Source organism: Merops nubicus, unplaced genomic scaffold (genome assembly GCF_000691845.1).
Source record: "Merops nubicus isolate BGI_N331 unplaced genomic scaffold, ASM69184v1 scaffold5406, whole genome shotgun sequence".
Lineage (NCBI taxonomy): Eukaryota > Metazoa > Chordata > Aves > Coraciiformes > Meropidae > Merops > Merops nubicus.
In genome coordinates, this window is record NW_008614239.1 from 12,497 (window position 1) to 24,630 (window position 12,134).

Genomic DNA, 12,134 nt, shown 5'->3' on the forward strand with positions numbered 1-12,134 from the left:
TGGACAGACTTAGAGGCTAGGCTGGACCACAGATACAAGGTACAGGTCAGGATGCAACAAGCCTCTGCTCTGTTTTGCTATGTGCCAGGCTCCAGCTTAGCAGATGCAGTTGATATTTGGCCAAATATGAGCCCAGGCGAGACACACACCTCAACAAACCCCCACAAAGCACAACCTGTCTGCCTGGAGCAGAGAAGGAAGCAAGCCTGTGACAGCACACAGGAAACTTTGTTTTATTTGGGTGAGAAACAGCCAGCTGCAGGCAAAAGCTATCAACCCCCTAAGAGCCACCAGTGCTGAAGCCTGTGCAGACCATGTGCTGGGCAGTAAAACATCCTGACACCTCCTGCAGGGTCCTCTGACAGAACCAGCACCTGGAGCAGCTGGCTGCTCGGATGGTGCAACGGGGAGCTTCAGAGACAGGACATTCCTACCTTCCTCAAGTGCAACACTGGTCTTCGTCTTCAGCTCGGCTGCAGATGCTCTCTGCACAGGCTCCTTCTCCAGACCCATTTTAATAATCTCAGCAGTGAGAGGGTTGCAGGAAGGTGGAATTTCCCTCAGAGGAGGTGGCTCTTTAGCTATCTGTGTAACAAACAGGAAGCGAAAGAGGTTAGACCAGAGAGGCTTCGTTTGATTTCAGAAAGGTTCTTCCCACCCTGAGAGTGTTTCCAACTGAAATGGCAGCATTAGATGAGAGACCTGAGCAGCAATTTTGTTATGGCTGGATGGCTAAAATGTCACACCCGAGTTATGAGCAGGACACGACACAGCCCCCACAGGTGTAATATGCAGCAGTCTAAGGGGGACAAGCTCCCAAAGCAAGGCTGGCAGCACAATGGGCTTCAGAGGTTGGCCTGTGCAAACCTGCTGAGGCTCCACAAGGCCAAGTGCAAGGTCCTGCCCCTGGGTCGGGACAGCGCCCAGTACCAGCCCAGGCTGGGGGCAAGGGGCTGGAGAGCAGCCCTGGGGAGAAGGCCCTGGGGGTGCTGGGGGGGAGGAGCTGAGCAGGAGCCCCCCCAGCCTGGGCTGCACCCCCAGCAGCGTGGGCAGCAGGGCAGGGAGGGGATCCTGCCCCTCTGCCAGCTCTGGGAGACCCCCCTGCAGTGCTGGGGCAGCTCTGGAGGCCTCAGCACAGCAGAGCCAGGGACCTGCTGGAGCGGGGCCAGAGGAGCCCCAGCAATGCCCCGAGGGGGGAACCCCTCTGCTGGGAGCCCAGCAGGAGAGAGTTGGGCTGGGGCAGCTGAGAGGAGAAGGCTCCAGCTGGGGAGACCTGCTGGGGGCTGCCAGGATTTCAAGGGGGGGCTACAGGAAAGCTGAGGAGAGACCTTTATCATGGAGTACAGTGATAGGACAAGGGACAACAGTTTCAAACTGAAAAAGGGGAGATTTAGATTAAACGTAAGGAAGAAATTCTTCATTATGAGGGTGGTGAGCCACTGCAACAGGTTGCCCAGGGAAGCTGTGGATGCTCCATCCCTGGAGGTGTTCAAGGCCAGGCTGGATGGGGCTTTGAGCAACCTGGTCTCGTGGGAGGTGTCCCTGCCCATGGCAGGGGGGTTGGGAAAGGGTCTTTAAGGTCCTTTCCAACCCAAACCATTGTGTGATTCTATGATTACCTGAGGTGCCCAGCTGGCTCCCAGCCAGCCCTCCTGAAATGACAGCTCTCTGACCAGTATAACAGGATTTTTCAGGCTTATGTGCCTTCTACTGGAGGTGTGCTGGGCCACTTACCTTCAGACAGAGCGGGTGATTGTAGTACTGGGTCCAGGGGTGGCACCCATTAAGCATATGCAGCATCATACAGCAACTGCTCCAGACGTCCACTTTGGAGTCACAGCGCTTCCCCATGACCACCTCTGGAGCCATGTGAGTCTCCGTGCCAGGCACGTAGTTCCCTAAAACCAGCCAGATGAACACTCACTAGAGAATTGTTCCAATACAGCTGCTGGGAAGCCTAAGGCAGGCTCCTGCTCTTTTCAGTTCAAGTGAGAAGCAAGTCACCTTAACCCAAAGTTAACCCAGAGCATCGTGTGCTCTTTGAAGTTGTTCAAAGGCCACATCTCCTCAACGGTCTCATCCCTGATGCACAGAATAGGTACCACCAAGCTCCCCTTCCCAGCAAACCTGGGAGGCAAACCCCTCCACTGTTACATAACACATACCCTTCTCTTTCAACTGCTACATTAAAAAGCACTGTAAAGTTTAACTGCCCAAAAATCAGTGAGGAATTTGGCTTTGGTGGAGGTCAGGACCCTTCCCCAGCTGTTTAGTGAGGTCACATAGCTCAAAGTAAGATTTTTAAGTTTTGATGTGTTTATTCACAGGGACAAAACACTTGATGTAGTCACCTGACAGAATCTTAGCAAAAATATTAATACAAAAATACAGGCTTTCTAGCCTGGGAGATAAAGACCACCCTCCAACCCTAAGCTGTCTTAGCTGTTGGTGGGATACATCACAGCAGTATCAATAAATGTGACACAGACAGCGTTAAGTCTGGAAAATACAGTTGCTTGCAAATTAGCCATATGTAAATGTTCAAAGAGAAAGAATGAGTCAGTAGGGCAGTTCTTTAGAACTACAGCAGAAAATCCTTACCTGTGACCAAGCACTTTCCCAGACCATCTGGATGAAGGTGAGCAGAGTGACCGAAGTCACAGAGCAGAGCCCTGCTCCCATCGTCAGACAGCAGCACGTTCTCCGCTGCCAACGAGAAGGGTTCCATCAGTCACCCACATGGAAAACAGTGTCAAGAGCTGACAGAACTACCCTGAGCTCAAACCACAGCCTATTACTGCTGTGCAGCGTTGCTGCCTTAAGCAAGGGCACAACTAGAAGTATCTCTACTCATAGGCTACTGGTTATCTGCTCTGGAGCTTCCTCCAGCCCAGCGGTGGGGCAGCCCAGGCAGCCAGCCCCTCAGACCCACCAGAAAGAGCTGGCCCAGACAGTATTGCCCAGCTCTTTAGAACCAAGTTAACCTCCAACCTCAAACGCAGAGCTGACAATGCAGTAGATAACCTCTTGCTACTCAGTGACTTCACCTCCAAGCAGTTTGCCTCTTATAAGGAAAGGGGAAGAACAAGGTACCTTAAGTATCATCCCACCTTTGACATCTCCATGGAGAATGTTTTGAGCGTGAAGATACTCCAAGCCCTCCAGTGCCTGGCCCAAATAACTGAGGGCTCTGTCCTCTGGCAGGCAGCCACTCTGTTTAATTAGCTGACCTAGCGAGCCACCTAGGAAGGAATCCAGACAGTCCACGTCAGCTTATCTTTAAATTCTTCACAGCTTCATCAGCATCCCTCACCATTTCTGATGAAAAGATGACAGCTGCCAGGTCTGACAGCCCTTATCTTCCACACATGGATGGTCCTTGCGTTTATTCCCCAAGTTCTTACTGCCCACAGAGATTGGCCTCTTTCACGAAGCCTTTTGCTTAGTGTCCATTTAATGGTGTTGCTTTGTTATCAAAAGCAACTATTCTGTGATCATGTCAGACACTTCTAGGTGCTACTGATCATCAGCTTGATTCCTTACAGGTTGTGTTTTCCATGGTCCCGGCTGGAAAAAGGAGCAATGGAAGCATCTAGGTTTGCTGCTCCAGTATCTCCTGCTGCAGTACAACATGCTTTTCATAGTGCCATGCAAATAAACAGAAGCAAAAGCCAGCACCAGTTGTGTGTTTTAGTGAGAATTTGCAGCTGCTGTTCAAGAGAGACACATCTCAAACTGGAGTGAGGCAGGACTGGAAACAATTCCCCCCAGGAAAGACCACTGCTACACACCAGCAGGGGTCCCACATACCTAGCCCACTCCACTCAGGAACTGAGGCTAGGAACACTCTGGATGCACCAAAGGATAAACAGATTTAAAACTGGGGCGGGAGGAATCGGAGATCAATGCCCCCTGCACTCAGCAGTGACAGTGGTGCTTCCACTGTGCTTGCTCCCTTCTCACCCTCCATCAGCTTCATGAAGATGGTCACCCAAGGTCCCTCCTTCACAGCTCCATACAAAGGGACAACTTTAGGACTTGTTATTGCAGCACATGTTGTCAACTCCTCTGCACGGAAGTGTTCAACCTGTACCTACAGAAACAAAGAGGAAGCACTGAACAAATTTGCTGCTGAATCCTGACAGAATTGTCCCTCCCTGATGCTTGGGTCAGAGTGTCCCACACCACGTACCAGCAGGGGCACAAGGATAACCTCTGACAGCAGAAATCAGTGGGTACAGCATAACTGGGAACACTCAGAACGATTCTGAACAAGGACAATGACAGTCTCTAAATCCTCAGAGTCTGAATAAAGTTAGGATTTGTCAAAAAGGACAGGCTGCAATCCCTCCTGCTCATGGCTGAGTCTGGTAAGCTTCAGAAGGGAGGTACTTTCTGTCTCAGTTAAAATTATAATACTGGCTATTGCAGCATTCTGCTTTCACGAAAGAAAGAAAAAAAATAGATCTAAGGATGGTGCAGTACTTGGCAAAAATAGAACTCCCTCAAAACAGGAGGGAATAGGAAAAATGGCCACAAGCAGTGACTGACACTATCACCTTTCTAAGTGGTACTGAGCTTGCACAGAAGAATGGCTCAAGAAAAAACTCTCCTCATCACATTCAGCCAAACAAAATAAAACAAGAATTTGCTAAAGACCAGAAGGAAAACATGAGTCATTGAGATTCTGGTGGGAAAGGGATGTATTATGTTTCTTCACTGTCAGCAATCCAGCTACAGATAGTTTGCTTTAATCTCAAGAATTTGGAGAGCAGGTGCTTACACCACCAAGTATGGTGAAAGAAGGTCAGGTAGTCCCCTTCTAACCCAGGCAGAAAGCAGTAATTCCAGACAGTTACTGATGCAAAATGAAATACCTCATAGATAAGTGCTCAATTTGCATGTTAGAACTCACTGGTTTAAGAGTTTGGTCTGAGAAGACGTATTTCTGATCTACAGAAGTATCCTTTGAAATCCTCCTGTAACTAGGAAAAAAACCCCTAAAAATTAAATTTTAAAAGGCTTCAACTTCTCCTACTCTGATGCCTTCCTTTTCAGCACTATCACTTGTCCTTCATGAAAATATCACAGAATCACAGAATGGTTTGTGTTGGAAGGGAACTTAAAGATCACCCAGCCCCAGCCCCCCTGCCATGGGCAGGGACACCTCCCACTAGACCAGGCTGACCATCCAGCCTGGCCTTGAACACCTCCAGGGATGGAGCACCCACAGCTTCCCTGGGCAGCCTGGGCCAGGGTCTCACCACCTTCACAGTGAAGAACCTCTTCCTAATTTCTAGTCTAAATCTCCCCTAATGGTTTGAAACCATTAGCCCTCATCCTGTCACTACAAGCCCTTGTCGAATGTCCCTCCCCAGCCTTCTTGTAGGCCCCCTTTAAGTGCTGAAAGGCCACCAGACGGTCTCCCTGGAGCCTCCTCTTCTCCAGGCTGAACAACCACCCGTCTAGGAACAGCTATTTCTCTTAAACTGGGTATTTGCAAAACAGGAATCAAATTTTATAGTTACATATGGCCAGAAAACAAGCTGCTCACGTTACCACAAAATTCCACATCTAAAATGTAAGGATGCAGAACAGGAAAACATTTTCTACATGCTTTAAATACGTTTGCTTCTATATAGCTGCCAAATGAAATGGCTAAAAAGCTGGACAAGCTGGCTTAGTCTTGCCACCTATGTCTTTTCACAGGCAATACCTCAAGCTGAGACCAACGTAACCAAGAAGAAGCAAACACTTTAAATTGAAAAATGCAAATTCCAATTGTTTTTGCATGCAATATTTTTGCACTCAAGACAAATGCTTCCCACACACTTGCTGAAGTTTTCTGTTGGAGTAATGTGAGAAACATCAGTTCACAGAGTGGATGAAACTATTGAAGTGTTAAGTTCAAACCAAATAGTTTATATTCTCATCACCTACTTGCATTATCACTCTGCCTTCACCCCTGAGGCCTCCCCACGGCTGCCTACAAATCAATACCCTGCTTCACTATTCTCCACACACTGCATGACAATATCTTGGTGAGCAAGAGATTATTTTGTCAGCTTCTGGAAAAATGCACATCCTTTGCTGCATCTGTAGCAGAACCACCTCATCACAACGTGCCCCCACTGCCTGTGACACTCAGTGAACAGACGAAAGCTCTCTCTTTTACCCACTGCCTCATTTTTCTCCTACTTTATACTTTTTTGAAGAGAGAAGCACCTGCCATGTCACCATTTACACCAGACATGCTTTAAGATGAGAACAGTTAGATGAGCAGACGACCCACGCAGCCACCAGGAACACACAGTCCTTCTGCAATCTCCACTCTCTGGGCCTGGCTCAGCACAAAACCCAGCTCCCTTGGAGCACGCTTTGAAGGCCAAATGAACTTATTTCTGGCTGCTGAGCTTGACCCCTGTGCACACACGGGTTCTTCATCTGCTGCTCCTCCCCACACCATCACCTTGAAGTTTCTCCTTGGACACAACCACGGCAGCACTTCACTGCGACTGTGCAGCAAGGTCCCTACAGTCCATGGCAGCTAGGAGCAGACTTTTTCTCTGTATGCCTTTTTCTGTGAGGAACCCTTCTCCTCCTCACACAAAATTACCTTTTTTGCAGCACACTGAAATCCTGTCTGTTTGTCTTCTATTTTGTAAACTTCTCCAAAAGAGCCGATGCCCAAGGAACCGTGACACTTGGTCCAATGAACCTCTTCTCGGTACTCATAATCCACTGGCTTCAGCTTCTGGAAGTTAAAAATCAGAAAACAAGATGAAGTGAGGAAAGAAACACTCAATAGCTGAGCTCCGCTGACACAGACCAACATTTTCAGGAAAAGCACAACAACAGATCCCACTGCACCTCTCTAAAAATCCCTGTGCAAATTTACTTCAGTCCCAAGCTTCAGATGAAACGCCACAGGAGGACCTACTTGATTTCTGTGAGTTCTGTCTGATCTAAATGAGGGCATCCTATTGTTGTAAAGAAAGGCCACCAGTGTTTGGGTAGCTCTGGAGCTCCAAACCATTCCCTTCCTATGCAGGACATAACTATGAAGCTACACTCTATGAGAAAAGATTAACATGACTAAATGTAGACATCCATGCGTGAGCTAAATCTTTTTTTACAGTCAGACTGAGATTGTGCTTTAGGTCTCAGTGTAAATAGATTCAAGCAGGTAAGTGATAACCTGAACTCTGACAAGGCTGACAGGGACACACTGATTCCAGGGAAGAGTCCTCTGAGAGGAGTTTAAGGTGGCAAGAGAGAACTCAGTTCAGAAGAAATGAGCCACACCTCTAAGATTTATGTGCATTTGCTTCACTCAAGCCCTACATTTGGCAAGGGACAACAGGCAAGCTACTGCCTTCCTACACAAGGCAGCAGACATGGGGTTTGCACCTCTGTGATGAACACATCCCTGATTTCTGTCTGTGTCATGGTCCAGATCATCTACAGCAAATAAAACCCTGCAGCCTGTTCACCTGAATGGACTGGGTTCTTTCGCAGACAAACAAAGACATGTCTGAGGACTGACTAAGTGCAGAACCACTTCTCACAGCCAAACGTGCATGTTTTGTGAATGAGCAAACAAATCAGAGCCACCATTCTAAAACAGGGCTTTATATCCTTCCAAAACCCCAAACCATGTCTTCAGCTCTATCGAGAACCATTCGGAACACGCAGCCTTGTGACAGAAGCCAGCACGTGGATGCAGATCTCTCCCTTCTGAAGGCCAGGAGAAACTCTGCCTTCCACCACACTGGTGTGCAGGGTCAGAAGATCACCTCGTTAAGTAGCACGCCTTCATTTTCATCTGCTTCCTGAAACTGTTCCTTCAGGTCCAGACCACCTCCTCTCCACGTCTTGGCCAGGCTGGCTAAATTTTGTGGTTCACCGAGACTCACGCTCCCCTTCAAGGCGTCTACCAAGTATTCTTCCACAGAAATCTTGTCTGAACTGGTTTTCATGGACTGGTTGACACACTTGGGGAAACTGTATTCTAAATTTAGGCCAGACAAGCGATGCTGACTGTCTTGATAGCTGAGATCACCATGGAAGTACGTCTCCAGAGCATTACGTTTCATGTCATGGAGAGGACTGTCCAGATGGGGGAAGTGGGGGGGTATTATGTTGTAGGTAAAAGGATGGAGAGTTTCAGGCTGTGGAACGCTGTCCCTCTGATGGTGCCGTTTCCAGACATGATTAAGGCACTGAATAGGGCTTATCAGCTTGTGCAGTTCTGCTTTGTATTGGCTCTTTGGTGAAGGGACTTTGCCCATGCACAGAACTGTCTCAGGCTTCTCAAAGGGCAGCGGATCATAGGCCAAGTCCTTATGAAACTCTGAAACCCAAAAACTGCTTCTGTAAAGAGTATTCTGGTGGGATTCATCCTCCTAGAAAATAAAACAAAACAAATCAGGTGAGCAGGAACCTCAACAGAGCCATCCCAAATTCAGCCAGGAAGGGTCAGGAGTTTGCAGGGGTTCCAACAGTACAAAAGGAAGGTTTAAGGCTTCTCACCTGGACGGGAATCGGGGTGCAGCTCTCTTGTTCTGGAGTTCTGGGACCTCGCTTGCCAGCAGCCACTGTTTGTATTTTTAGCTTGGATCTCTTCTTGTGACGTTTCTTCTTCGTCTTCCCACGGTGCCTCCCTCTCCAGCAGGTAGGTGCCATCTTCCCCTCCGTGGCGTGGGCCACATTGTTGGGGATCTGATCGAGGCTGTCCGAGCGGCTGGCGGAGACCAAAAGGCAGGAGAGAGCTTAGGTCCTAGATCTGATGGTGAGAGCACATCCCTAGTGCACAACCATCACCCACAGAAGAGTGAGAATCAGCAATGCTGCCTTCTGAGATTTAAAGAACAGAGAACAAGAACAGAACTTCTTGCCTTCTCATATGCAGTGTTTGTAGCTTCAGTATGAAGCCACAGCATTTGTTAGAAAGAAACACAAGGGCTGTGAGGAAGAAGCAGAGAATTAAGTCTCCCAGTATTTGCTAATTCTGCAAGGAGCAGCAAAACTAGATGGATAAGTAGAGAGAAAAGCACTGAATGTCTCCAGGCTGCTTTGAGACAGTTTCTGTCTATGATTTACAGGGAACACAGAGGTTAGGTATAAATCTGTTTTAAAAAAATGGTTAAAATTAAAAGAGCTCATAATATAAACAACTGCCCAGTTTAGAAGAAAAATAGGCTTTGCATCAAAGGGATGACTAAGTGCACTCAAATAAAATAGCTTCAAAAAGCCAAAATGTTCTGGCATGTAAAGCTCAATACTACAACATGATTTCTCAGAATACACAAACCAGCACTGGCCAGCACCCCAGCTGGGGTCAGACAAAGAGATACAACTCTCAGGAGGAACATTTGCCTGCAGTTGTTCAATACCAATCATAGCAGTTAGATTTTTCAATCAAGTTTTAAGAGAAAAACAGGACATTTGATCTTCAAAGGAAGAAATCATCATTTTTCTATTGATTCAGAATGATTACGACACATTCATCTGCCTTTATCTGCTGCCAGTCACCCACTTTGGAGAGCACTGGAGCTGCCTGATAAAGCTCCAGTGCTTAATAAAGCTCCAGTATGTGTTCCAATGTACTCTTCATGGAGGAAAAGAGGCTCAGTCCCAGGTGATTTCAGAAAAGCAAGTCCTAGGCTTCCATTTTTCCATCATAGCTGTTACCCTCCCTTTACCACTTTAAGCTTCTCCTCACAACTCTACTCCTGTTGCTGATGCTGTCATTAAGCAAAGGTTCTTCTCTCATCCCTTTTGGTTTATTCTCCCCAGAAACGAAGTGGTTCCTTTTTCTCAGGACTGCTTCTAGCAGCAGCCTAAGCTTCTCACAGCTTTTCAAAGTGGATGAAACATGGTTTCAAAAGCATCAGGGCAGTTCAGTTAAAAAAAGACTGAAAATTTTCACTTGGATCCTTCTACTTCAAGCCCATGAACCTCAAGAAAACCCACTCAGTCATTTGAAAACACATCTGGCCACCCAGAAATAGAGGCAGAAGACAAGGGCCAGTAAATCAGCAGGCACTGGCAATAGGACAGTGCAAGGTGGTTTGAGTGGTTTATGCTTAAACTTATATTTTCTCCTAACACAAAAAGGCTTAGAGGAAGAGATTTGGAGAGAGACACACTCTTCCTGAGCCTCAGACAGAAAAGCTAATCCAAAAAGGAAGGCTTTTGGAAAAAGTACAGTAAGCACACAGTGCCAGGGTGCTGTGGAAGAAGGCAGCACACCCAGCAGGGAGGGTGGGTGTCCCTGTGGAGAGCTCTCACCTGTAACGCTTACTGTGAGCAATGAAGGATCTCTCTGACAAAGTGGGGCTGAACTCCTGACTGTTTTCACCTGCAGGAAAGGAAAGAGCATCACCACATGTCTTCAGTGTCAGACACTCTCTTGTGGTAACAACTGGACTAAAGAACAACTTAGAAGCCAAGCAGTCATCAGGCAAATCACCACATCACTCCTCTTCCCCCAGCTCCTTCCCACCCGACAGCTTTACTTGGTTTGTCTTCTCTTTTCCCCCCCTCTTTTGAAGTCAGAAGTCAGCCAAGCACAGATGACCCAGCAGGACCCAGCTTTAGAGTCAAAGCAGGCAGGTGCAAGGGCCACGGGCTGCTCTGTTAGTTACACTTTGTTGAGTGGATGCTGCCACATTATTAGGAGATTTCATGAGCTTCCTAAATAGAGACTGGGATGTGTCACCAACCCCACCCCACTCAGGATTAGAAATAGATTTTTGTCTCAGCTCTCCAGGAGTGCAAAGTGAGTGAAATCTCATCCCACGTTACACATTCCTTTTCCTCAATGGAGAGCAGCCCACCCTGCTACTCACATTCTGCTTGGGCAATAATAGAAATCGATGCACAGCCTCCTTCTGTTTCTTCTTTTGCTGTTCCCTTGGTGATGACATCGTTCAGGATTTTCCACTGGCTGTCAAAGATGGCCTTCTTTGAATCCTCCACCTTGCAAACGCTGCTCTGCTTTTCACTCACTTTCTCATTCAGCCCCTTAGTAGCTGTGAGCTCCTTCTTGTGCTTCAAGGCTGGATCCGGAGCTCCTTGGCTTGTAATTCCCATCACGGCCATTTCACAGGTTCAGAGAGTCACTGAGCAAGAACAGAAAAACCAAAGCAAAACACTTGTCAAAATATTTCACAGGTAGAAGCAGTTCCAAGTTCATGAGAAGCAGGAGGCTGCTGAAGGCAGCAGGTCACTATATTTAAAGCAAATCCAGGTCCCACCTGACCTCTGAGCATGGTGCTGAAAAAGAACCCAAGCCTTCCAGCTCACCACCCCTGGCTTGTACCATGGAAGAGCTGCATAATCAAGGTTATTCTCAGTACTAAAAGTATGAGACCACACAGGTTTCAAAGGGAAATTTATTATAGCTTAAATACAAGCAGTGAAACCATGCAGAAGAGGGAACTCTTGTATCACTAAACAGGAAGAATATTCACCCAAAAAAAGAAAAAAGAAGAGAAGGCATAAAAGATTTTCCCCTAGAGAGTACCTAGGAGAAGTTACACACCATATAAAATGCCATAATCCTGCCAATTGCTCTCTTCCTTGTACTCAATCACCCTCAGATCCATTTCTCATTTTTCCTTCCAGTGAAACAAGGCAATCAACCTGTGACCCCAACTCCTCCCTCACTCCCCTGCATCCCCAAGAACTTTTGAAATCCTTGGTCAAGACCAACAGTATCTGTGGTCAAGCTCTCTGGAGGTCTCAGCACAGGGAGACAGGGACCTGCTGGAGCAGGGCCAGAGGAGGCCACAGAAATGACCCGAGGGGGGAACCCCTCTGCTGGGAGCCCAGCAGGAGAGAGTTGGGGTTGCTCAGTCTGGAGAAGAGAAGGCTCTGGGGAGACCTGCTGGGGGCCTTTCAGTGCTTACGGGGGCCTGTCAGAAAGATGGGGACAATCTTTTTATCAGGGGCTGTTGGGACAGAACAAGAGATGATGGTTTTAAACTAAAAGAGGGAGGTTTAGACTAGATATAGAGAAGAACTTTTTGACACTGAGGGTGGTCAGAGCCTGGCCCCAGGTGCCCAGGGAGGCTGGAAAAGCCTCATCCCTACAAACCTTCTAGGTCAGGTTGGCCAGGGCTCTGAGC

At 47.7% G+C, this 12,134-nt stretch overlaps 1 protein-coding gene across 1 annotated transcript in view; it reads right to left on the bottom strand.

The window, feature by feature from the left end:
• The window catches only part of MAP3K14 (mitogen-activated protein kinase kinase kinase 14), a 17,844-nt gene extending 6,729 nt beyond the window's left edge, over window positions 1–11,115 (bottom strand). The window contains exons 1-10 of the mRNA XM_008942141.1: window positions 10,854–11,115; window positions 10,294–10,363; window positions 8,533–8,743; window positions 7,797–8,405; window positions 6,617–6,754; window positions 3,964–4,093; window positions 3,111–3,242; window positions 2,602–2,706; window positions 1,735–1,898; window positions 435–585 (exon numbers count right to left, since the gene is read on the bottom strand). Of these exons, the coding sequence (XP_008940389.1) occupies window positions 435–585; window positions 1,735–1,898; window positions 2,602–2,706; window positions 3,111–3,242; window positions 3,964–4,093; window positions 6,617–6,754; window positions 7,797–8,405; window positions 8,533–8,743; window positions 10,294–10,363; window positions 10,854–11,106 (1,963 nt within the window). The 5' untranslated portion in view covers window positions 11,107–11,115. The remainder of the gene's footprint in view (window positions 1–434; window positions 586–1,734; window positions 1,899–2,601; window positions 2,707–3,110; window positions 3,243–3,963; window positions 4,094–6,616; window positions 6,755–7,796; window positions 8,406–8,532; window positions 8,744–10,293; window positions 10,364–10,853) is intronic.
• Window positions 11,116–12,134: the final 1,019 nt, after the last annotated feature.